Source organism: Camelus ferus, chromosome 7, assembly GCF_009834535.1.
Source record: "Camelus ferus isolate YT-003-E chromosome 7, BCGSAC_Cfer_1.0, whole genome shotgun sequence".
Taxonomy (NCBI): Eukaryota; Metazoa; Chordata; class Mammalia; order Artiodactyla; family Camelidae; genus Camelus; species Camelus ferus.
Genome location: NC_045702.1, coordinates 61,819,919 through 61,846,469, shown reverse-complemented (window position 1 = coordinate 61,846,469; position 26,551 = coordinate 61,819,919). Strand labels below are relative to the sequence as shown.

Genomic DNA, 26,551 nt, shown 5'->3' with positions numbered 1-26,551 from the left:
TGTATGTAAATTGTAATTTTAGAAATAATAGATATAAAATTTCATTTTTCCTCTCTGTTTCCCCCAAATGATTTCATTTTTTTGAAGAAAGAGATTTGGTTGACTTTATTGAAGACCCAGAATCCCGCACGCAGGACCCTCCATTTCTGTAATAGATACGAGGTCTGTTGGTGCATTATCATTCTTTCACCTCTAGTAGGCACTCAGATATTTGCCGAACTTAGTAAGATTTGCCATAAATACGGAGCAGACTGAAATTACCATCTGGAACATGTCTCTGTGTGAGAGTGCATTATGAAGTTAAATTTATTCTTTACAGTTCCATCAAGTAGTAATTAATGTAGCTCAAGGAGAAAATTTTTGTGGAATTGAAAATTGCTTTGAGTTGTACTATTGTTCAGGAAGAACAATTAAAAAACTTCTGGGTTCTGCCTTCTTGGCTCGTGGTCCTAGTTTACTGTGTTGCTTTTTTCTCTTGTAGATAGTAAAACAGTGATTCCAAGAATAGGAAAAAATGTAAATGTGACTCTCCTTTTTAGGTTCTTACTGATAGAGAAGAAATCCCTTCTAGATTTTTAAAGAGCTGGATTATCAGCAACTTTGTAAATATTTAAGGATTCAGTAAAACTCAATTTGAATTTGGTTGCATACTCATATTTGTAATTTTGGACATTGCATCTGTTTTAGGGCTAATGTGATGTATAGGCTTGATTTATGAGTACTCAAAAATCCACAAACATAAATTAATAAGACAGACTATCAAGCATGGAAAGTGTTTCTATTAATAAGGATAAGAACTTTGCTTTTAGCAAATAAGGTATGGCATGGACTTACTTCCCCCAGAATCTGTTCAGAAGTCCCAGAATTTGAACACTTTGTGCATTCTTTCTTTTGCTTCACATTCCTTTTGGGAAAATTTCTTGAACTATAATCTAAAGAAGGTGGGAGGTGGACTGGTCTCTCTTTGGACTGGTACTTTTTCTTCCATTTAGTTGATTTAAAAAATCTTAAGAGAATAGCTGCTCTCTCCTAGTCAGAATGTCTCTTGCCACCTCTAGTTGTGTGACATCAAGCAAGTTAGCTGGCTGAGCCTTACTTTTGTGATCTATAAAATGAGAGTAATATCTTCCCTGATAGGGTGTTGAAGGGGATTAGGAGAAATAACGTATGTAAACGACTTAGCATAGCATGTGACCAAAGTAAAGCCTCATTTGTCATTACTGAAGAAAATCCTGCTTTTACAACGAAGCCATGTTCCTCTCTCCCTCCATAAAACATTGCAGCTGATGCACATGGCATGCTGAATTCTCATGGCTAGACGTTACTCAGGAAGGTGTAGCTGAGGGCCAGAAACATTGGCATCACTGGGGGTGACCACCTGGTGTCATCGCCTTGTTAGAAATGCAGATTTTTAGGTCTCAACCCTAGACTTGCTGAATAGGATTGTGTATCTTAATGATCCTTGGGTGATTCGTAAACACAAAGTTTAGGCGGCACTACGACAAGAACACCTGCTTTAACAAGTGTTTGTTCTCAAATCGTTTAATACCAGTTGCTCTTGTTTTGTTATTACATAATTTTTAAGTATCGCATAAAATGAAATAAGAGTGTGAAAAGAGAGAGTGGTTTTTAAGAAAACTAAGTTAAATGTTTGAGAACAACAATAATGATAAATGAATTATAAAATGTGCCGTTGAAGTGTGGGTGAGGGAACTGTAAAGATTGGGAAAATGGTAAAGATCTATAGGATTTTGAGCTTTGAGTTCTTCTGTTGCATGGTTTAGCTCCTAGACTTCAATGTAAAGAAATGTAATACGACTTAGTCAGTAGCTGAGGCCACTCTGGAAAGAGTTAGTGGTCAGCTCAAAAGATGAGCGAGTGGACCGGGAGTTAACAGCTGCCAGCCAACTGCATTTCTGGGCAGCCAGTCCCTTCTTAAAGGGAGAATCAAGTGACACTCACAATGTCTACTGTGATCCCAATCTGTTTTTTTTTTTTTTAATCTGCAAACCTATGGATACATGCATGGTATAAATAAATAAACCTACGAGATCAATTTCTTATTTATCCTGTTGCATGAAGACACCTACAAATGTGAAGACTTTGAACATCCTGAGTGCAAAAATACTTTATATACTTTAATGATGGTGTCTGGAACTTGAGAAATACTCAGTCATGCTCTCTGCATACCAGTCTCTATAAATAGAGTCATCAGCAGTCGTCCCTAGAGCTCTGAAGTGAATCTTGACTGATTTTCAAATTACTGTGTATTTGCTAACTAATCAAAATTGTGAACACAAATTGGCTTGGCCAGAAACCACCAAGGAACTATCCAAGCGGATTTGGGAATGTGTCTTCCATCATCTGTGCTATGTTTTACAGACTACAAATAGCCAGTGGAGAAGGATGTTTATCTGAATCATCTGTCACCGTCTCAAGCTTTCTTACATAAAGGCAAGCTGATGTGGCAAAAAAAAAAAAAAAAAAAAAAAAGTGACACTTGAAGTGAGAAGGTCTGTATTTGACAATGGCCTCTGTCATTTAGTTCCTGATTTAATGTCATTCGTTATTGGTGGACACAATGTCTATCTCACAGAAACTTGGGAAAGATTAAGGAAGTGGATTTGTTGACTCCTTTCAGTGAACCAGTAATGTTATTACATTTGCTTATTATCTAGTTTAATTCTCAAAATTCTATGAAGTTAGATGTCTACATTTAATAGATAAGGAATGTGATAGTTACCAAGTGGCAGAGATCAAATTTGAGCCAAATTCTATTCAATACTAGAAGCTGTGTTCTTTTCTTTATACTGACCTGCCTCCAAAATAGAAGTTTGTGAAATTCAGGTACGTATGTTAGTATTATAAATAGAATGTCAAAATAGCACTCTTGATGTCTCAGTTCTGAGACTACAGTGACCACAAGAACAATATGACAGGTGTCCAGTAACTCTACAGAGTGTCCTAACGCACGAGGTTAGCTCACACTGGAGGTCCCAAGAGATGGTAAATTAGTTTTCCAGCATTTTCCTGTCACGTACTTTGAGAGTATAAAAGAGTTTGTAGTAAAGAGGCCATGGGAGAAAGGATTTATTAGGAGAGTTGTAACTATTCAAGACCCCCAACCTCTCCCTCCCCCACCAACGGCAGAACGAAGATGGAGGTTTCCTCCCCCTCAAAACCAAGTTAGGAATGCTGAGAGGAGAACCACTCAGAGAATAAAACTTGGTACTCTTAAAGCAGCTTGAGAAAAAAGGCTGATGTCTGACCTTCATCAAAAAGCCTGTCACTGTGAGACTGGTTGCAGCTGCCCCACCTGATGGTGGCAGAAAGGTTTCTGTGCTTTCACTTCTAGTGATGCATGTTCTCCAGGGACCGAGTGTGGGTGCGTGGGAACCAGGCTGGAGGGAAGAGGTGGCCTTACCAGAGGGGCCAGGTGGTGGGAGAATGTCCACAAGCTGAGAGAATGTCAGCAAGTAAGAGAGTGAACCCTCCACGTCCCACCTCCCCCAACCCCGCGCCACTAAAGAGAGCCTTCGTCAAAGGGTAGAATCTTTACTAGAAATAGACAGAAAGCTGTGGGCCCTCCACATCTAGAGGCAATAAAGACAGATCACAGAGGTGCCTACCATGAAAACTTTTCTCCACCAAATCCTTGCCCAAGGGCTCAGAAACATCGGCTGGCGTGATGAGGGGACAGAGGGGTACTGATGAGAACCTTCTGCCCTGCCTCTGCTGCAGTCCACTCGGCCGGATTCCAGGACTGAGGGGCTTGGGGACGGAAGGAGTTTTACGTTAAAAGAAGTTTGGAGTTAGTGTGCTTATTCTGCTGTCCTGAATATTTAAATTACTTAAATGAGATTATTCTTGTGAATGAAAAGTTACCTTCACAGAGCATCATCTAGCAGTAAGGAAAAACCAGTTTACAGAATGAGTTTAAAGGAAATGGTAAGAAGGAGTGAAAGCGCTCATGATTTCTCCCTTCAGAGGGCAGTTCATTCACATACAGGCTTTATTATTACCTGAATAATACAGACCTCTATATAATAATACCAGTGGTCTAAGTAAAAGTGGACTTGGTGATGTTCCTCATTCATACTCAGCAGGTTGTGGGTGATGATAAAGGCCAGCTAATTGAGATTTCCTGGTGTGAAATTAGAGACCTAGAAGGAACCTTTATGATAACCCGATGTCTAGTACCTAGCACAGTGCGTGGCATCTTTAAAATATCAAACATCCATTAAACATTTGCTGAATTGAATATAGTCCAAGATCCTTGTTTTACAGATTCAGAAAGTGATGTTCAGGGAGGTGAAGTGGTAAGTTCGGACAACTAGTTGGGGACAGGACTGAGACCTTCTATCAGCCCATGGCCCTCTCGTTAATTCTCCACTCTGGGGTAAGTGACTTCAAAAAACGCAGCTGTAAGTCCAGGTAGGTAATTAGCCTCAAAAATTTGGGTTTAACACAGCCAAGATTTATTTCTTGCACGTGCTGCGGCGTTGATGTGGGCTAGGTGGGGCTCTGCTCCAGGGATACCAGGTTGTCAGAGGCACCACCGTCTGAGGCTGCTGCCATCTCAACGTGCAACTTCTAGAGTGGCTGCAGGAGAGGAAGAGAGCAGTGGAGAAGGCACACTGTCATTCACTCTCTTGAACTGAACGTGACACGTGTTATTTTCCACTCTTAGGGCATTGGCCAGAATAAGCATATAGTCCCACCTTCCTGTAAGGGAACTGGCAAATCTTCCAAAGTACCCATGAGAGAGAGGAGAAATGGATTAATAATGTAGTAATTGTTACCACATCCAGAAATGGAAACTCACTTTAACTTTTGTTCTCTTATTTAATTATGTTCTCCTATTAAAACTGAGAAATGATCTCTGTCAATTGCAAGGCTACAAGGGAGAATGATTGCTGGCTGGTCAAGTCAAAATACCTCTTTATAAGCTTTCTGTGTGCTAAGTATAAGTTCATTCCTGCTTAAGGAATTGCTGCAAAAGACATTTGTAGCCACATACTAGGGCAGTCTATAGTGCTGATCTGGTAAAAGAAAGTCCTGTGATGATATGTTTTATTGACTGGTGTTCTGTCTTATTTGATATGGAGATTTTCCAGCCAAAAACAGGCCCATTATACTAACAGCCAAATTGCCTCCCAGAAAGAACACACTTATTTTTACCCCTCCCCCCCAAAATACACATATATTCATTCTTACAATGAATGGCTTAATTTCAAAACTTCCAAAATGTGGATTTTGTTTGAAAGTGTCAGAGAAAGACATGAAATAAGAAATTAGAGGTTGAATGGGAACATGATATGGATAAAATGGGGAAGAAGATTGGGTTTTTGTCTTGTAGTCTCTGAGTTACAGACATAGCTCAATATTTTTATTACCAACAACATCTTTTGGTGCTTAAGAATATTTGAGACAAAGTGGACAATAGAAGCTTATCAATAGGAGCACCTAAATATGCTTGGTATGATTTCAGCCTTAAGCTTGTTAAGGCTTGTTTTCTGACCTAACATGTGACCTATGATGGAGAGTGTTCCGTGTGCATGTGAGAGGAAGGCAGATCCTGTTGCTGCTGGAACATGCTGTATGCGTCTGGGTCCATTTGGTCTAAAGTGTTCAAGTCCTCTGTTTCCTTATTTATCTTTTGTGTGAATGTTCTATCCATTGTTGAAAGTAGAGTATTGAAATAAAATAGGTTAATTTCATTCCTTTGAATAGGCTATATTTCGCACTTTTTCCTGTGCCTTTGTAACTTCGTGTTAGGATACATGCATTTGAAAAAGTGTCACCTCTCCCAGTCTTTACCAGTTGGCTTTACACAAGAAAATGCCTTCAGCAATCAGCCTACCTAGAGATTCTGGGAGCCTCTCAAACCTTTTCCGTGTCTTTTCTGGATTTGGTGCATAAATTCTCAGTCAGAGGGGTTCACATTTCTTTTCTCAGGAGCTTGTAGACTCTCGTTCCCTCTGCTGTCTGTCTGCAGTACTGCAGGTTCTTTGGAGCTGCTGCTAAGCCTCTCAGCTTTCTTTTGTTTTTAGCAGCCCCCAGGCTTCTAGAGTATTCCAGTCCCATCAGTGTTCCCAGTGGGGGAGACAGGGACAAGTCTCTCAGGCAACCCCTTCCCTCAAAGGCTGCAGCACTGAAGATATGCTCTAACTTTCTCATTTCCCAGGGAGAAGCCACTAGCTGAGAGTTGTGTAATGACTTTCTGGATTAACTCTGCCTTTGGTTAATTTCCAGAATTCTGAAAAATGTTGATTTTGACAATGTTTGCCAGTGTTCTCATTGCTTTTGTGGAGGAGCAGCTTTTTTGGAAGTTCTCAGTCTGCCATTCTGGATGTGCATTTCCTCTATTTTGCCTTTGTTCTTAAAATATACTTGTAGTTAGTGCATAATCTAGATTAATACTCATTTTATTTTATCTTACTGGTTCTATCATTCTACTGTCTTCTTGCTTCCATTACTGATGTTGAGAATCAACTGTCTAATTCACTCAGAAGTTGTCTGGTTTTCATCACTGGTGGCTTTTTAAGAGTTCCTTTTTTTTTTTTTTTTTTTTTCCTGTGGGTTTAGTCTGTGTGACCCTGTGAATTTCTTTTCATTTGCTCTTTTTGGCTTTGTTGGGCTCCTTGTGTCTGTGGATTGATGTGTTGCAAGTTTATGGAAAATTCTAAGACTATCTTTTCAGATATTACTTGCAACCCGTTCTTTTTCTCCATTTTGTTTGGAGCTCTGGTTAAATATGTTTTAGATTTTCTCACATTGCTCACGTCTCTTCTGCCTGTTTCGTCCATCTGTGTGTGAAATCTGGATATTTTCTTCTCCCTCTTCTTCCAGTCCATGAATCTTCTGTGTCTCTGCCTAACCTTCTACCAAACTCATCTACTCTCTCAAATGTTATATTTTTTATTATAGAAATTATATTTGATTTTTTAAGAGGTAGAGATAAAGACTTTTATTTTTCTTTCAGTTTTATTGAGATATTGACATACAGCACTGTGTAAGTTTAGGGAGTACAGTGTAATGGTTTGTTTCTTTTACCATATTATTACATTTTTTAATAATTTTTGTCCTTTGCAGTTAGCGTCAACCTTTTTTTTTTTTATATGTTTAAACATAGTCAGCAAAGTTGTTCTCTAGTCTACGCAGCAATTTCAATGCTGATATCTTTGCAGGTCTGGTTTTTCCACTTCTCCTCATGAAGCCTGGTTTCTATGTGCCTAGTCATCTTTGGCTGTGTGCTGTGCAGCCTGTTGATTTATTTATTTATTTTTTTGCCTACTGACAAAAGTACGCACTCACACATTTGAGTTTGCCTTTGCCAGGCACTTGTGCGCAGTAGGGAGCTCAAATATTTCTGGAGAACTTAAATTATGTTCAGAAGTTGAAATTTACTAGTTTGTCCTGAAGAGTGGAGTGTGATGTAATTCTTTAATAGTCATTAATTCACCCTCATCCTGAATCCTTAACGGTGTAACCTTCTGGGGATGCCAGCTCATTGTTGGGAGGGAATTTTTTGGTTTTTTTTTTTTTTTTTTGAATATTAGGTGTCTTTCCTCCTTGTCAAAATTAACATTTGTGTTGACAAATGCCCTCAGTGTGCCACTGCCTTCTGAGTGCACTTATCTTTCTTGTTTTCACTTGCCTGTTTTTAATAAGATAATTTTAATGTTTTATCAAGGTTTTTAGCTGTTTTTTGAGAGAGAATTAATCTGAATTATCTAATCAACTCCTAACAGAAATAGGAATTCCAGCTGTGCATATTCCTTCAAAAGTGCAGCATCTTGCTCAGAGAGCTTGATGGATATCATGCGGATTTTTTATCCCTTCCTCATTAGGTCCACTGTTGGCTTTATAGGCAGATCAGTGATTTTTCCATACTCTCTCAATATACTGTTCTTCAATGCTTGTGCTTCTAAAAAAATGCGTGTATATATATGTGTGTGTGTGTATGTATACGCATATATATGTACACCCGCATATCTTTCTATTGCTCTTGTCTCTCCAACTTTCTCCAAAACCCGTATGACAGTCCTTCTCTATTTGTGTTAATGTTGCTAATTCACTTTGTTACTTCTGCACTTTGCATCTTTGTAGGGTGTGAGAGTTACTCCTGACTTTCTTTCCAGCTAATTTTCCATGAGACATATCCTGTTCTTCTCCTATGGTTCTATTTTATCTGTCCTGCTGGGGTCCTCCACAGAAGGTTCTGGAGCTGTATCTGGGCACTCTTAGCCCTCTCTTCCTCATTTTTCAGTTCAAAGATTTCTTGATTTTACCAGTAGGTTTTCTGCCCAATAGAATCCTCTCAGGTTTTAGGATGGGCAGGCAGGCCCTCAGTAGTGACTCAGAAAACCAAATTCTACTTTTCACTGATATCCTCAGATTGAGCTCTTCCTAGTTCACCTTCTTTCTCTGACAAAGCTACTGTCATCATTTGGAAGAAGAGATGAAAACCACCTGTACTTCCGTGACTCTCAGCTTCTTACCTAAAACTTCCTGACGGGCAGAATTGTTTTTTTTAATGATGTTACTATTCATTCCTGTGGGAGTAGGAAGAGTATGTCTGGTGCATTTAATGAGCTTTGGCAACCTTTTCATCAGGGCATATGCTCTAAGACTCCAGTTATTTTAGGACACATTGTGATACCAGGACAGAAATCTACTGCAACTATTGCAAGAAAAAGAGGGATTAATTGTAAGAATACAATGCAATATTATAGAATCCAGTTGTGGGGAACACAGCCAGGTCTCTTGAGAGAGAGAAAGTAACCATGAGGCTATTTTTTCCATTTCTCTCTTTCTCTTCTCTCTGTCATCGTGGTCCCTGCCTCTGTTCTCAGTGTGTCTATTTTGTTCTCCTGATTCTCTTTCTTATTTATCTTGTATATATGGCTAAAAATGGCTACCACCTCAGAATCTCTGTGGACTTATATATCCAAAACCCATATAATTAATAATTTCTATATCAGTTGAAATTCCTGAGAGATTTCGATGAACTCGGCTTAGATGAGGTGTCGGCCTATGTTTCAGTGTGCTGTGGCAAAGACAGTGAGGTTATCTGGTCGTGTAAGTGGAGGCAGTGATCGGTTTATCAGTACATCAACATTCTCATATTTTTAGAATGGAGAGAGACTGACCACTTTTTAAATACACGAAGTGTCTTCTTTGATTCAGTTAGTTCAGCACACATACCAAGTGCAGGGATAGGCAGTTATTTATTATTAATTTTTTTTGTTTTTTTAGTTGAAGTATAGTCAGTTTGCAATGTTGTGTCAGTGTCTGGTGTACTAGCACAGTGCTCCAGTCATACATGAATATACGTAGATTCCTTTTTATATTCTTCTTATTATTAATTGACTTGTAGCTTGGTGGGCTTTAGGTTGTTGTCACTGTTGATTAAATGCTTCAGTTTCACCCTCCATGACACATAGCTGTCATACAGATGACCAAGATTTATCTTTCCTATGTGTTTTTCTCGTCACTAAGTTCCAAACTTTGGCTTTGCTTTCTTTCTGAACTTCCAGAATTATTTCTTCTATTCTTTCTAGTCTTCCAATGAACTGGAGAAGAGTTGCTTTCTCCCAAATAGGGATACCTGCTTGCTTCTAAAATATGTATCATCTGTGAAACTTGTGAATCAGACAGACCTCATGCGCACTTTGCAGGTTCCTCTCTCTCACAAGATGAGGTACAGACCCTGCTGGTTCTCCCTGGGAACGGCCTTGTTCCATGTCTCACAGGGGCATTGTTCTAGTAAGCTCTTCTCTGCTAACTAAAGAGTCTGTGGGTATCTTCATACACTTTGTAGCCTTTGGGATGACTTCTGTAACCTGGAGTTCTTTTCATATTCTAGATACTAACTCACTGTTTAATCTTCCATTCTATCATTTGTCAATTAAAAATATCTATTTAACAAAGGGCACTATTGTTGACCAGGTATCTTTATTTTGATATAAATTCATTTTTGTTGTCTTTTGGTTTATGCTGTTTGTTTAAAGAATCTTTTCTGCCTTTAAGCTGTTTGCTTATGTATTTTTGTAAATGCATTTATTCCTTTTTTTATCTTCATGTATTTTATTTTATTTTATTTTATTACTTTTCTTTTTATTAAAGTATAGGCATTTTACAGTGTTGTGTCAATTTCTGGTGTATAGTACAATGTTTTAGTCATACATGAATATACATATGTTTGTTTTCATGTTCTTTTTCACCATAAGCTACTACAAGATACTGAATATAGTTCCCTGTGTGATACAGTATAAACTTGCTTATGTATTTTATATATACCAGTCAGTATCTGCAGATCTTGAACTCCCAGTTTATCCCTTCCCACCCCCTTCCCCCCTGGTAACCATAAGTTTGTTTTCTATGTCTGTTTCTATTTTATATATAAGTTCATTTGTCTTTTTTTTTTTTTTTTTAGATTCCACATATGAGTGATATCATATGGTATTTTTCTTTCTCTTTCTGGCTTACTTCACTTTGAATGACATTCTCCAGGGCCATCCATGTTGCTGCAAATGGCATTATTTTATTCTTTTCATGGCTGAGTAGTATTCCATTGTATAAATACACCACAACTTCTTTATCCAGTTATCTGTTAATGGACAATAGGTCTTGGCTGTTGCAAATAGTGCTTCTATGAACATTGGGTTCTCTAGTGAAAACTTAAGACATAAGACCCCTAGTATTCATGATGTTCTACATTTACGTGAGTCTTCTAAGACACTCAGTAGTTGTGACCTCTTAAATGCACTACCCATGGTGACATCTATTTTAGCTCCTGTGTCTTCTGACCAAGAAATGGAGGTAAAATCCATGGCTGTTAATTATGTTAATTGACAAGCTTTAACTCTAGCCGTGAGTACTTAGCCCTGCGTATCTCTGATAGAGCAAGCACCACAAGTGGGCTCTGGGCATCTTCCATTTTCCGTGTCTCTTAGTTCAAATCTCAACTCTGGTCCTCACGTGCACATCTTCAGCAGGAAATACATGGCCCAGAGAGGACATGTGGACACTGTAAGGATTCAGGTGGTGTGTTAGTTCCCCCTGATGGTACGCTATGCTGAGTGTGCTAACCTACCCTCTCTGTTCCCCCAAGCTTCTCACTGAGTGTTTTCAATTGATTGAATAAACTGCATGATTTGAGCATTCTAATTTGGTCTATGAGCCTTCCTGGGTCATGATTTCTGAAATAGCTTGCCTGATAGCATACTAGGAGAATACCATTGTGTCAAGGTGATTTCCCACACATTTTCCTTCTTGTGTTTTACTTTTTGGGTTTTTGCTTTTACTCCGTTGCTCATCTTCTTGTTTCTTCTTAAATAAATATTTCTAAAATGTAAGTGGCCTTCAAGGAACTGCTTTAGGTTCCCATAAATTTAGAGATGTAGTGCTTTCTTTTTCTAACTAGTATTAATATTTAAAAACTAATATGACACTAGTATAAGACAGCCACCATTGTATAATTTTTAATATCCTTTTGAAAATAATGGTTATATAGAAATATTTACTATTTCCAACATCAGATTGTTTAACCTACAATTTTGTGATTCATTTCTAATCTTATTGCATTACAGTCAGAGGTCTGAATGGTGTTAATCCTTTGGGATTAATTGAAGCTTCCTTTATAGTCTCAAATATGGCTGTCTTTATGAATATTCTGTGTGTACTCAAAAAGACTGTATGTTTCCCGTCTGTTGAGCATAGAGTTTGATATATCTTTAATAGCTCAACTTTGGTGGTTGTATTTTCCAGACACTTTATATCACTTCTAATACTTTATTTGTGTGATCTCTTAGATTCTGCAGCAAGTATGGTAAAATCTTCAACTACAACTGGTAAGTCATCTGTTTCTTTTTCCTGCAGTTTACTCAGTATTGCTTGGTGTATTTGCAGCTGTATTTTAAGGTGCACATGAGTTTATAGTCTTGTTCAATTACTCCTTTTACTAATACATAATTTTCTTTCTGTCCTTTATGTTTTTTTGTCTTAAATTCTATTTAGTCAGATATTAAGAGATGATCTCACGTTTCTCTTGGTTCCTATTTCCCTAGCATAACTTTCCCATCCATTTTTAATGTTTCATTTTCTTTTTGTCTAGACATGTCTCTTATTGCCTGCCCATTGTGGGGCTTTAATTTTTCATTCCAATATGAGATTCTCTGGTTTTAATTGGTGACCATGACCACTTCATTATAATTAATCCTACAGTGAGACATTTCACACATCTTAAGGCCTATACTCATGTTTAGTTACCCATATTGCTTCCTTAATTAACCAAATATCTAGCTTCCCCCCTAAAAGAAGAAGCTTTTGTCCGCTCTCCTGTCATGTTGATTGTACCCCAATCTTGTAAATATTAACAATATTGTAGTTTGGTTTATTAATTTGGCAGTCTTTGAGTTTTTCTGACTTGAGCCTGTTGAGATTTGCAAAAAGTTTTTGAAGATTCCAACTAAGCCTCTTGGGGGAAAAAAAAACTGGCTTATGTGGCTCTGGATGGGGAGAAGGAATTGACAGCCATCCTCCTCTGGGTATAGAATGTCCACCATTAAGAGCAGTCTTATTTAACATTTTGCAGTAACAAACTGTCCCTGGTTCTCAGATTGATTGATTTTTTTCAGATTTATTTAAAAAATAAATAAATGAGTCACCTCTATCTCTTTATGGGGAACCAGCCTCCCCCACCCCAGGACACCCTTTTACTAGGCCCCTGAGTGAAGGCTCAGCTGCAGAAGAAAGCCCCTCCTCTCTGCCCTCAGATGACCCTTACTTGGCTAGTGCCCTCAGCTCTGACCCATTTGCTTGAGCCGGAAGCAGTAATCGAGTATGGACTTGACAGGCTTGGGCTCTGATGCTCATTTTGACCCTCCTTGTTCCAAAGCCCCTTCAATACCAGCTTCTACAGTTGAGAGTATTTTACTCCTGACTCTGCAGTTCACCCAGGCTTCATTACACCTGCTGTTCCAGGCACAAGTGCTCCTGGGGTCCACCCTGGTGCACCAGGGCCAGGGGTCCTACAGAATGTGGCAACACTCGTAGGAGGAAACAGAAAAGCACCGAAGCAGGCCTTCACCTGTCATTCCAGGGTGGCGATTTCAAAAGCAGAGGCCTCGGGCACTTCTGATTCAAATCCTACTCGGCTGTTGACTAACTGTGTGACTGTGCTGGCGTGTCATTCAACTTCCCTTCCACTTAGTTTTCTCATCATTAAAATAGAGATTAAAACAGGTTTGGTTGTTATCAAGAGGAGGTAAGCTAATGCCTGTAGGTTTATGTGGACTTCAGTGTTTCAATGATCGTTCTCTTGTTTTTTTCTTCTGAAATTATCTCTAGCTGAGGGATGTTCTTCGTAAGTTCTCTGTAACTTAACTCCATATTAAGCCTCACGATAACCCTCTTTGACAACAGTGTACCAGAACTGCAATGCAGTACTGGGTCCAGTGGAGAAGGGCTATATCCAGAGAAATGCTCGCTGCCCTGAGACTAACCACCTACCCTGCTGTGCAGATTTCAAGAGCTTGCAGCTGGGTGTATGTTTTGGCTTCACGCCTTTGTGTGAGAGACCAGTGTGCTGGCTTTGATTAGCCAGTCTGGCAGGGTTGGATGAAGACAGATGTCCCAATCTATTCTGAATGTTTTAATTTTTTTCATTAAAGGCATCACAATTGGTTTTATTGAATATCTCCTTGGTGCTTCACTAGTAATACTCTGAGTTTTATTTGGAGGCAATTTCTCCAAATTAAAACGAGATCTTAAATCTCTTAAGTAAAGGAGACTCTGGTGACATGCAGTGGCATTGCTGGCCAGTTGATAAGGAATGAGGGACCAGTTTGAGTGTCACTGGAAGAGTTTATGGGAAAGTTTGGTAGAAGGCATTGAATTTCTGGAAATGGAAAATGGACACTGATAGTGACCTGAGAGATTGGCTGGTCTTTGCTTAAGATAATGGGAAATCTCTGAAACCTTTCCAAGGTGCTTGCTATTTCAAATGGAGGAAGATATTAGAAAACCTTCCTGACTTCTGTTTAGTTTCAATGGCCGTGTTTTCTCTCTTTCAGTGTCACATTTTTCACAGATATTGAACAGACATTAATTCTCTGTCCAGAACCACCACCATCAGAAATAATGTTAGTTTTTGTCCTCACGTGCACTTATCTTTTTTCTTTATGCTTCCAGCTAATTTCCCCAGCCCCCTTCCCCACCCTATATGTGGTATGTATGGGATCATTCAGTAAAGTCAGTGTTCTTAAGCTTAAGTGAGGAGTAAGTCATGTTGTTTCTTCTCTCCAAATGGCAACTGAGAATTTCTTTCTGAGCTTGTCTGCTTTTCTCAGTGTCTTCTGGTCTCCCCTCTTCATGCTTAATCTTATTTTAAACTCTAAAGTGTTAACTCCAGTGATAAGCAGCTGAACTGTAAATTAGTCAATGAAAGAAGTGCCATTTATGACCTTATTGTCAAGAAAATAAGTCCTTGCTAAGTGTTTATGCAGGGGTCTTATTCTGAAAATTCTTCTTAGGACCCAGCTGTCCTACCCAGTGCTAATGTGGAAGAAAGTTCACATTCAGCTCCAACCCCCAACCCCATGTGTGTGTTGTTCCACCCCAGAGATCTCAGTGGTCATGGTTTTAGGGTATGGGTTCACTTAGTAGGTTTTGATTTTTACCATTGACACAAAGAAACTTTGTCAGGATGGCTACTGTTCACAAATATTCATTGTTTGGGCAAACGAAAGGTGTCTGAAACGTCTATTGGATCAGTGATAATGAATGAAGGAAGCAATGAGAAGGGCTGGAGCTCCATGATGGTGGCATTTCTGTCATTTCTTTTCCAACATCTTTCCCTCCTCTAGGAACCATTACCCGTTGCTCCTGGTCTCCTTTATTAAGCCGTCCCAGTTCTCACTGAACCCTCATTTTTCCCATCTCATGCTTTCCAGATCTGGAAATCTTTCCAACAGTGGCCCTTATACATTCTGATGATATATAATTAGTTGCCTTTCATCTGGCCTTAGTCTCAGAAACTAACTTAGAAATCAGTGATTGTAACAATTCTAATGACCTGATGTGATGGTGGACAGTTCAAGCCTAGTCCCACAATGATGAAAAAAACCAAAAAACAAACCAAGAACCATAGAAGAATGTGATATGTTCTTGTCCTGGATCTCTTTGCTGTGCTTCCCCGACTTACACAATACAGACTGACAGTTTTGTGTGTTTTTGCACTAACAAGGGTATGGGAACTGTGCTTTGGAGTTTATAGTCAAAATGATGACTGAAGATGGTTCGTTACACTGACAAAGGTAATAACCTTGATGTTTTTGCATATGCTTTTCTAACCTGTATTTTTGGATTATCTTTCCCCTCTTGCAGTGCAAGCAAGATGAGGTGTTAGTGTCCCTTGGCTGAAAGGAAACAGAATATGGAATGAGCAGGAGACGAGGTAAATGAACGAAAAGACAAAGAATGTATTTCTCTAGAAAAATACGCACACACACAACTTTTTGCTTTATTAATTCTCTTTATTAATTCACACATGGATAGAGCGTAAGCGTGTCACACTTTTGGCACTGTGCGCAGTTCTAGGGTAAGCTGTTTGGTTGTCTCCAGCCGCTACTACACATTAGCACAAGAGCATCTAGGACACGTCAGCAGTGCGTTGTCACGCTGGTGCGAGAGCTGCCGCAAGTACTCTGTTTTCCATGTTTGTAAACAAAATAGAAACAGCACTACATAAACACTGTGTTTGGAAAAATACCTTCTTTTCAAATCCTCCCTTACATTCAGTAAAGGAGACTTAAACTACTTTAGTATCCAAAATACATTTTCTCTGAAAGAATATAATTCTCTTTAGGTGCGCTAAATACGTCACCAGAACAAATCAATTTTTGTGTCTTTCCAAAACTAGATCATTTTCTGAAAGGCAGTGGCACAAGATGACATAGATGAGACTTGAGATGTGATGGGTTCCAATGTGTCTCCTCATTCAGCATACAAATTAAATCACGGTAGCTGATTACAGTTGCAAATTCACAAATTAGCTTCAAGGGCCAGGAATGACATCGGTGTATTCAGGGATTTTTGAAGACTTTATATTGAAGGAAGTAAAGAGAGGTAGGGGAATCTAATCTTGGATTCTAATGAGGAACTCTACTTTTATTTTAAATGAATTGGTATATAGTTAAACTTGTAGCAGTCACATTTTTCCTCCTCCTGTTTCACTAATAGCAGCAAACAAGAGGTCAACTACAAACTGACTTCTAATTAGTCCTACTGAATCTTCCTGGAAAAGGCTGAGATCTTGTTAAGCTTTGAAGCTGGGCAGAAAGCAGTTAATGGACTTACGTGGAGTCTTTTAATTACCAGTCTCAAACAAATTTATCGTTTACTGCTAGATAGCACCCAAGGGCAAGAGGTAATCTGCTTTATAAACCTTGGAGTGATTTGCTTTATAAATCCTGGAGTTTAGGAAAGCCGAGAACTCTCTTTAAAGGGAGTATTCTCTTCCACTAGGAATTACATTTTTGGCAGTTTTGTGAAAAATTTAGTGATGGAGTCTTCGTGACCTCCCAGTTGGTAAATGTGAGCGACTGAAGCACATGCAACACAAAGGCTAATTCCTCACAGCATTGGGACCTGCCCAATACACGGGATTATCCAAAACCAAGCTGAGCCTATGACCTTAATAAATCCATGAACAAACTGGCCCATCTAATGTTTTGAGCAAACTGACTCAATTTCTTTTTCATTCAAATCATTACATCTTCCTGCCAAATGCAGGACTTCTCCACACACTCAGTCACCTCAGTATTAGAAATCCACTTTGTCTTGCAGAGGTCATGTAATTTGTGCGGTTTACATTGTGTGGATGGTAAAAACATCTGAGTAACATCAGAATTGATTGAAATTAAAAAAAAAATTAAAAATCAGATCCATAGCCAAATACTGAAATAGTCTAATTCAAAGTTTAGAGTTAAAAAGAAAAATATTGACAGTGGTTTTAATTTTTTCAAAGGTATAAATGGCTCAAGATTAACAAGGAGCACCCTGTATCTGAAACTAGGTCAATTTGATCACGTTTTACTTGTATACTTTGCTTGCATTTCTGTGACATTTGTAGCTCAATCCTGGATGAAAGATGGAATTCACAGGAGTTCACAAATATTATAGAGGGAGACTCCATTCCTAAACTGTCTCCCATAGCAAAAGTACCAAGTAAAACTTTCTTCAGGTTCACAATGGACAAATTCACTTAATAATTCTCACAAATGAGATGTTCGCTCCTGGGAGGATGGAAATCACTTTAAATGCATGGTCTGTCTTGCTCCCAGGAGGTGAGGGGTCAGTGATCACGATGTTGTATTTGCGTCACATTCAAGCGGATGACTCCTGCTGCTCAATCACTTCCATGGGGATGGCCTCAGCCCCCTCCTCGCCGGGGTCGTTGGCGGGCTCGTTCCTCGGCTCCTGGTGGCAGATGTAGACAGGGATGTCGCCAGCCTCGGCCAGGGCTGCAGCAGCAGGAGCACTGGAGGTGGCGCGGTTGGAGCGGCGGCCCCCGGAGCGCTGGGCTCTAAACTGTCTCCACTGACGCAGCAGGGCATCCTGGACCTGGAAAAGAAAAGGGAGCCGTGCATTCTCAGACGTGTCAGAAATGACCTTGAGCCGCGTTCATGAGTGCAGTTCTTGGAGCTCATCAGAGGTTAGAGGAGGCTGCATTCTAATTCTGGTCTATGCGCTCTGGCTGTAGAATGTACCATCTTGGCAGAAGAATCTGCAAATTGGAGAACTGAGTTCTTGCCTTAGCTACCACTGGCAGGGTTATTTGCTATTCTGAGCAAAGGTTTCCTCATTAGCTCTTATAGTCAATGAATAAAATCTGATTTGGTTTCACATTCAATATGGCATACACATAATATTGGGGAGATAGATTTTGAAACCTTTTTATCTGCTACTACCTCTGATATGGCAGAAGCTATCATCTAAATCTACACAGTAGTGGTCATGAAAATATTTATGAAAATCATAACACAGTTCTGAATTTTATGATAATGGTCTCATACTGTTGATTTTCCTTTATCCAATGTGGCTTGAGGTGGGGTGTGCCTGATAAAACTCTGGTTAGTGGTTGAAGTTTTAAGAATAAAATTGCAATTGCTTTGTATTGAAAGACTGCTAATATGTAAGCAAACTTACCAAACTTGCTTTAAAAATGTGATAAAATCTATATCGAACACAAGAAGAGAAGGTACTAAAGTTGAGGTACTATTAGTACTTGTCTCATAATATTAAGACTTTTACATGAGAAAAGGCAAAACAGTAAAGTGATTCACTGCAAAGCAAATCAAGAAGGTATGAAACTTGTAGCTGGAGAGGTTTACCTTCACACAGCAAAGCAGCTGTGAAGTTCAAGGTGACAAACGGCAAGCAGAGTAATTTGGTCATCTGACAATTTGGAATACTAGTCTTTCCAAATTACGGAGGCAACTCGCTGTTTTTCTGTTTGTTTTTTGGAAGTGATGAGTACTTGACTGCAAAGAACTTTATATCTAATTTTATTTAAAAGAGACAAAGGCAAAAATCTGGAATGCCAGGGTGGGCTGTGAGCCACGCAGCTGAACTCCACATCCACAGAGGACATCCGGGGGACAGAGGGTGGCGTGAGCAGCTTTAGCCGCTACCATGTTCCATGCGCCAAGCCCTTGATTAATAACAAGTTACTCAGTCCTCACAGCAGCCCTAGGAGAAGGACTACTCTACACTCCACAAAGGAGGGCTGAGGTTATGCGTGTCCACGGACAGAGAACCGGAAGGAGGTGGAGCCACCAGCCCAGGTAAGCCCTCGGCTCCTCCCCGTGGCGCGTGGCCGCAGTGTACACTGTACCGGGCTGACCATTAAGTTTAGAGCTGAACTGAACCTAGGATTTGTTTCTGTGCCCGTGATGGGACGACAGCATCGAGCATCTGGGCAAACGCTCCAGGCACTGTGCTCTTCAGGTCTGCGTCCCGGTTTGTTCGCTGCATGTTTTTTCTTTACGTTTTATCCTCTGTGAAAAGGGGGTCATAACGCTGATTCAAAGAGCTGTCGGTAAGATCTGTTGAGGTTATTGAAATCACCTCTCGTGGTGGCGGTGCACAGCAGTAAGTCCCCTCCTCTTCTCTCCTCCACGCTGACTCCTAAGGATTTTCTAGTCAATGTGGCTGGATTTGCATGTCAAGTAACTCCTCTATGATTATCGTACGCTTTCAGACTCCTCTGTCTGGCCCCTTTCTTTATTAGAGCTGTTTACAAGTTGAAAATTGATTCATGCAAGTGTTTTGCAACCTGTGGTTTTCTGAGCACAGTGCTAAGAAGAGGTACACATAGAAGCTGTAATGTGGCTGGAGAGAAAAGGCGGGACTGGAGGACAGGAAGAGGTGGAGCCACAAAGACAGCCAGCCAAGGCTGTTGACCTGCATCTGGGGCTGAGCAGCTGAGTACTGGCTAGTTTGTGAACCCTTTGAGACATTTCTGTCTTGAGGCTGAGACACATGGAGAAGACAAAGTCGGGAAGGTTAAGTCCTTTTACTCTTTCTAATCTAAGCCGTGTGCTCCCTGACGCATTTTGGTTTCTTGCACTCTGCTACTGCCATTCAAAATAGCCGTGAGGTGACGTGCTCCAGACAGGCTCAACGCCATCAGGCTTGTTTTCTTCAAAAGAAAGAATTTAAGCCACATCAAAAGTGATCCGAAGTCTTGGCCTGATGATTTTTGTCCTTTAGCTATTTACCCAACCATTTCAGTAACTCGGCCAGGCACACGTACGAGGGGTATCGAGCCCAGCAAGGGCACTTGGACACCGAGCACAGAGATGCTGTCCCTGGGAGGGGTGGGAAGGCCCCACCATTCCACTGCTTCCCCCTGAGTTGGCTCATCTCTCTGCCAAAGTGGTTCTTAGCCACTTACTGCCTTAACCTTAATTCTCCAAAAGTAATAAACTGCATGTCTCTCCCCGCCAGCTATAATGTTTCTTCCCATCAGGCCTCTGCTCACTCTGATCCCTCTGCTAGGAATGCCTTTCTCCCGTCCTACATCAAGTAAAAAAGGCCTCTTTCAGGACTGAACTCTGCTGTCATCCCCACGAGACTTTTCTCGGCCCCTACTGCAAGAGTCTGGGGCCTCCTCTCCGTGTGTGTTGCACCTGTCCACAGGTCGTCACTGCTCTGCCTACTGGACAGTCTGATGTTTTGCTTTGTCTCGCTCTCCTCCTGTACTGTGAAATCCTTAAGGGCAGGAACCCTACCTATATAATTTGGAGGGTGGTGGTGCTAAGAAAGTAAGAAGAGCTCTTAATTACATAGTTCCGGATCTCGTGTTCAGCTGTCTCGTATTCTAACCTAGGGCCCCGCAAAGCGTCCTCTCCAGCCAAGGCTTGTCATTTCCTGTGAAGTACCTGATGCTCATGCAAATGGAAGTCTTCTTCACTTTGTGATTTGCGCTGGGGAGAGGGGTGGCTGGATCTTTTGGGAAAAGGAAAGAAAATACTTTTGGTGGGAAGATCACCCTAGGGATATATTTTCAAATACAAATGGATTTATTACAGGTATTAATGAATATTTAGTTCAGACTCCTTCTACCACTCACTCTGTCCTCTGCTTCACTCCCCAGGAAGGTTCTTTGTTTCCCTGTCTAGTTCCTGGGCTTTTGCTTTGCAATCTGTACAGAAGGGAGAGCTACAGAACTGAAGAGAGACTAGACTGATGATATCAGAAAGGACTGATATGGAACCACAAGCTGGATGTGTCTGGGAAAGCACGTCCCGACCGAGTTATACATTCAGGTAAAACATGAGTAAATTTTACTTTCTGCCATTCAGTGAAATTTCTCCTTTAGCACCTCATCAAGAATCTAGTAAATATTTAAACTGCTTTCCAATTCTCCTTTGGACTTTAAACTTCTTGACAATGTATTTTCCTGTTGAGACTAGCAAAGAGATGGCGATACTTTATTTGGGTTGTACTGTCTATTAAACATAGGTCCTTAAATGCCAGGTTTATAATCTAGGAACTATCAAATACCCTGTTGAGGAATTAGGAAATATACTGGCTCAGTATATTTTGGAGAAGCGAGGTCCCCAGACAAAGGGAACTGGTAGTTCCTGTGGATTCAGCATCTCTTAAATACCAACATTGTCTTTAGAGCTAAAACTTACACAGATGTTTACAGGCATCTAAAGCAGATGGGACCCAGCAGGAAAAAAAGAAAAAGAAAAAAAAAGGAAGTCTTTATTTCACCTCATCTGACCTTTTAAAATAGACTCCACTGGAGTGTCCATACATATTAGTGAAGTATCCAGCATGAGGCTGAAGGGTCTGAAGTCTGTTTTAATTTTTAAAAATGATGAGAGAAATGTTCATACCCTTCAATAATTGTCTCCCAGAACCATAAGCTGTCCCTTTGTCTGGAGATGGCGATCTGCTTCAATTTGTCAACCACACGTGTAAGAACAGGCCCTTAGCAGCCTGTGAAAGACACTTCACTAATTACAGTTTAATAAGGGCAATTATCTCCAACAATACCACAGGTTGAGCCCAATACTGCTTTGATCACAAGAATATGGGCATTGCATCTGTTTGAAAAAAACAGGGAGACTTTCGTTGCTCCTGAAGAGCACCTGAAAGGTTAGGAGTTGCTGATGGGATGAGTGTAATATACCAAGTTTTTAATTATATAAATTCATTGTTCATTATAAAAACAATGAACACAGATCACTTCCCATTTCCCTGATTATGTCAATATATTTATTGCCAACTTTTAAAAATGGAGCCCTGGTCTGAGGGTTTGAGGACTTAATTATTACACCTGGCTCTATTATTAACCAGCTGCATAAGGTTGGTAATATTTGGGCCTCTGGTTTCTATTTGTTTAAAAAAAAAAAAAGGAAAGAAAGAAAATCAGGTTGGATTCTTCGTGGTCGGATTTGGATGTTTTTGTCTTTGGCCTTTGTTTTCCTGTTAAGTTCATCATAAGCATGTACAGTTATGAGCTGCTGAATGGAAAGTGGGATTTGTCCCAGGAGTTCTGAGTCAGTGAACAAAGTGATTTTAAGACTTGCTCCTTGACCCCTTCACATGCTGTCACCCCAGCCCAACAGCCCTCCTGAAGTCTGAACTTAAAATGAAAAAGCATGAGTTTTAAAAATACCTTAGGTTCCCTTGGAAGTTGGAAAGTAATTGCATGCTTCTCATGTTTTTATATGACTTTTCAGAGCTGGATCCCTGTTAAGCCTTATTAATTACATGCTGAGGAATAACTTATGAATATTATTCAGAGTTGTCGCTGATCCTTTTTTCACACAGCTGATGCGTTTTGGAGGACGCATCAGCTGTGTCTCTACTAGTCTAGTTTATAGAATATTTACCTTACAGAACCTATTCATATGCTGTACAGTTTGAGGTAATTGGGTACTTGATGATTACAAGAGCAGGGCTTTCTAATTCTTTTTCACTATCTACTTCCCTAACTTTGAGGATGCTTTCTTGTTGTAAAAGACAAAAATAAATAAGTGCCATCCATAATAAGGTTAAAGACTTTGAAAATACTTAACAACTGTATTTCTTAAATAACATTCCCCTGCATCTCCCTCATTAAGTCAGGGTCACTCACTGCTTGAACAAAGAAGATTTTGTCTAGAGCAGTGGTCCTCGAAGTGGGTCTCCTGAAGACCAGCTGCATCACTTGGGAACTTGTCAGAAATGCAAATTCTCAGGTCCCATACCTATCGTACTGAATAGGAACCTGCTGGTAGAGACCCAGCAATCTGTGGTTTAACAAACTTTCTCAGTGACTCATGCATCCTTAAGTTTGAGTGCCCTGGTCTAGAACAAAGAAATCATTGCTTAGCTTTGAGCCCAAAGCTCACTTTCTTGAGTCTCTAGGAAGACCATATTTTTGAAAACCAAGTTTTACTGAGTGAAAGAATTTCTAAATAGAAAAACATATCTCCACGTATGAAGTGATAACCTTACTGGTCTGAAAGCAGAACTTTACTAATAGCCACAGTATAGAGAACACGCAGGATGTGGCACCAGGGAGCGCAAGTGGTAAGTGCAGGGCCCTTCTACTCCCCCAAGAACAAGGGGAGAGAGAAGTGTAGAGACCCTTTGCGTTTCCCCGTCATAGAGGGATACTTGGAAAAGTGTTTGGATGGTCAGTGTCCACACGCTTGGAAGAGTAGTAGGAAATGTCTGATACAGAAGCGGGCACTCATCTCCTGTTTCCTAGTACTGTAATTCTTAAAATTCCTTTCCTGCTTCTGGTCTACCCATTGACTACCTAATCCACTTCTATAGGAGGAACCACTGATAACACATGGATAATAAATAAACATTAAAACCTTTATCTTTATTGTAGAATTGACGTATTACCCCCTCGATCTCTGCTAAAATGTAACGTTCAGCCAGACAAAGCCTGCTCACAACCCTGTCTCAGATGCAGCTGGAGATACCTTCCTGCGTGGATGAGCGCTGCCTGTTGCAGTGCTGTCAGACCGTATGCTCCCAGAAGGCCCAGCTGAGGCCCAGATGCCTACACCCCTGTGACTGCAATACTGCCTTTGGCACAGTACACAACTTCTATATTATTAGAAATGTCACACTTGTACATTCCCCCAGTAACATGGTTTTAATTAAAATGGAGATGTTTTCTTTACTTCCAAAAGCAGAAATAACATACTCAAACTAGAGACTTTTGATTGTGAGGGGTACCTCTGGGCTTGCTTATTGTGCCTGACACTTCTAAGACCACATCATGGTTAAGACACAATCAATATTGAAGTATTTTTTACAAATGTATACAATCCTCTCGTGTTTTCAAGGTATGCCCTTCCTGAACCTGATTTTTATATTAGCTCTATATAGATATTATTTTAGATGAAAACATTTATTTTGTATGCCATCTGAACCAATTCAAAAGGGAGGGATATACATTCACGGGAATTGATATAAAGATGGGGTGACCTAAGCCCTATTTATTTATTAGTTTTTATTATTCTTGTTAAAAAAAAAAAAGGGACACTTTCATAGCTGGCAATGAAGGATGTCTTTTCATTTCTATCTGAGGCTTTCAGTGTAGTCCCTAGTAATAGGGACTGCACAATATATTTTTGTTTGATTAGGGAATGAGTTGATGGATGAAGGAAGGAAAGAACAGAATGTACTAATTAAAAGGGAGAAAAAGAACAATAATGACCTTGCAGTTTCGGGGTTGGAGATGAGCAAGCGGTCACAGAGCTATAAAATATTATAGGTGCTCACTGAATATTGTTTACCTGAAGAAATAAGAAGACTGGAAAATCCATTAAATATCAAGCGATACTGGTTAGAAAACAATTATTTTCCAGTTAGTAATAAGAATATGTTGATCTCTTAACAAAATGTAATTTGCCTTGGTATAAAATTATTCTTAATAGGAACTGATTTAAAATGATCACAAATACTTTTACATTAAAAATTATAAGGTATATAACTCAAAGTGTACTAATCATAGACATAATGCCTGCAGTGGAAGATTTAGTCCATTTAATTGGGAATCAGGAAATTTGGGTTCTAGTCCTGATTATACAGTGACTGGGCAAGCCATGTGATCTTTCTGGAGTTTAGATTTCTCACCTGAAAAATGAGGGCGCTTCCAAATCATGTTCCCTGAAGGCCTAGAAGTTCTTTGGTACAAATTTAAGCAGTTCCACTTTTGTTTTACAAAGATATCATTAGAAGAAAGTAGCTAAAAAACCCTTGAAACACTGGCCATGTGGATCTCTAGATTTTATTGATCTAAATGCTCAAATAACAAATTATTTATTCCTTTTTAAGTCTTAACTTCAGGGTGACTTTCAAAATGTCAAATAAGTAGCATGACGCTGGCACCATGCAACTGGAAAAGAAGGTGCTGAACCAGTGCCAACTGGACACAACTAGTCCTGAAACCCTGTAAGGTCAACTGCAGAAGGGAAAGCAAATGAAAAGTGCGCAGAGGCCGTCTGGAAACTGGAAAGAGCTGGCTTTCTACAGACAAGTGATGGGATTATGTGACGTGCACGCTTACCTCGTGGTTGCAGAAGCAGTAGATCACGGCAACGAAGAATCCCTAAAAAGAGGGGAAAATCGAGTTGAAGTTATTTCTGTGTGCAGCGTGTTGTTTAGTAATCAATACAAATAGCCCGGAGAGGAACATTTCACTATGGTAACAGCAAGTCGAGGCTTGATGAACAGTGACCACCACTCACATTCAGTGCTTCACTACAAGAATATTCATTAGAAATGCCCGTTTCTTGTTAGGATTCTATTGTGTGTCCCAGCTTGCTTTCCAAGTACCTAGCACTATGCCTTCAATGAGGCTTCGGACCTGAGGCCAACTGAATGGAAACACGGAAAGCAGACAGTGGGAGAGGCAGGGAGGAGCCGTCTTCCTTTCAGGGACCATATGTTCTCAAGTGTCATTCTAACCACAGCGGAGCCCCAGAAAACTGTTGCCCCTGTACCAACTAGCTGAGCAAGTAGTTGAATAAATACACCATCAGTTTCCTTACCTGGAAGTGAATCAGAGAGTGCATCACGTAGTCATAGACTCGGCCAAGTTGCGGGTTGGAAGGCCTCCAGGGAAGGACGACAAACTGGACCCCCAGCAGGGGGACGAGGACCAGAGTGGCCCTCACCGCCTTCAGGTACCTGTGCGATTCCGCCTCCGGGGTTTCCTTCAGTTTCTTCACCAGCACCCGGACAATGTTCAGCAGAAAGAAGAAGTTGACCTGCAAAAATATGATTATTATGAGCAAATTCAGCACCACTGAGGGACACCCACTGCCCTCAGTTCTCATTTATCCAGCATGGGGAGCAGATGTCACCTATACAGGACACACGAGACAGCCCGAGAGGTTACAATCTGCTCAGCATGACGGGGCCTTGGAGCCCCGGAAAAGCTGAATGCCCTCTTCAGACCTGAATGAACATGTAGCTACTTAACTAAAAGTAAAATGAGGACTGAAAAATGTATCTGTAAAGCTTATGTGGTGGAAACAGCTAATCCAGACTTCTTTAAAAAGAAAACAACTTAAAATAATTTCGTTGAGGCATAAAGTACATTCAATAAAATAGAAATTTTAAATTTACATTTGGGAAGTTTAGACAAATGTATATATCTGTGTAATAAGCACTCCAAACAAGAAAAGAGCATTTCCACCACCCCAAAAAGTGCCCTCTTGCCCCTTTGCAGTCAACAAGGCCCTCCCCCATCTCAAGCAACCGTTGATTTCTATTACCATAGAAATGGAATGATACAGAGTATGGACTCTTCTGTGTCTGGTTTCTTTGGTTTAACATACTATCTGTGAGGTTCATTCGTGTTGTGTATATTGGCATATCATTCATTTTTATTGCTGAGTAGCACTGCATTATATGAGTAATACATACCCATAATTTGTTTATTCATTCTCCTGTTGATGAAACTTGGAATGGTTCCACAGTTTGACTATTATGAATAAACATGCTATGAATA

At 40.1% G+C, this 26,551-nt stretch overlaps 1 protein-coding gene and 1 long non-coding RNA gene across 5 annotated transcripts in view; one reads left to right on the top strand and one right to left on the bottom strand.

Annotated features, from left to right (window-relative positions):
- Window positions 1-599: 599 nt before the first annotated feature.
- On the top strand, window positions 600-26,551 carry LOC116664982. Of its 4 annotated transcripts, XR_004321553.1 has the most exons (5): window positions 600-4,399; window positions 11,820-11,858; window positions 15,394-15,463; window positions 17,352-20,840; window positions 24,871-26,551. It is a non-coding gene; the product is annotated as an uncharacterized LOC116664982 (long non-coding RNA). The 4 variants fall into 4 exon arrangements; XR_004321552.1 differs by lacking the exon at window positions 600-4,399 and having other exon boundaries at window positions 10,563-11,858; XR_004321551.1 differs by lacking the exon at window positions 600-4,399 and having other exon boundaries at window positions 10,563-15,463.
- Window positions 25,058-26,551, bottom strand: part of CALCR (calcitonin receptor) — an 86,185-nt gene continuing 84,691 nt past the window's right edge. The window contains exons 12-13 of the mRNA XM_032483997.1: window positions 25,587-25,805; window positions 25,058-25,144 (exon numbers count right to left, since the gene is read on the bottom strand). Of these exons, the coding sequence (XP_032339888.1) occupies window positions 25,082-25,144; window positions 25,587-25,805 (282 nt within the window). The 3' untranslated portion in view covers window positions 25,058-25,081. The remainder of the gene's footprint in view (window positions 25,145-25,586; window positions 25,806-26,551) is intronic.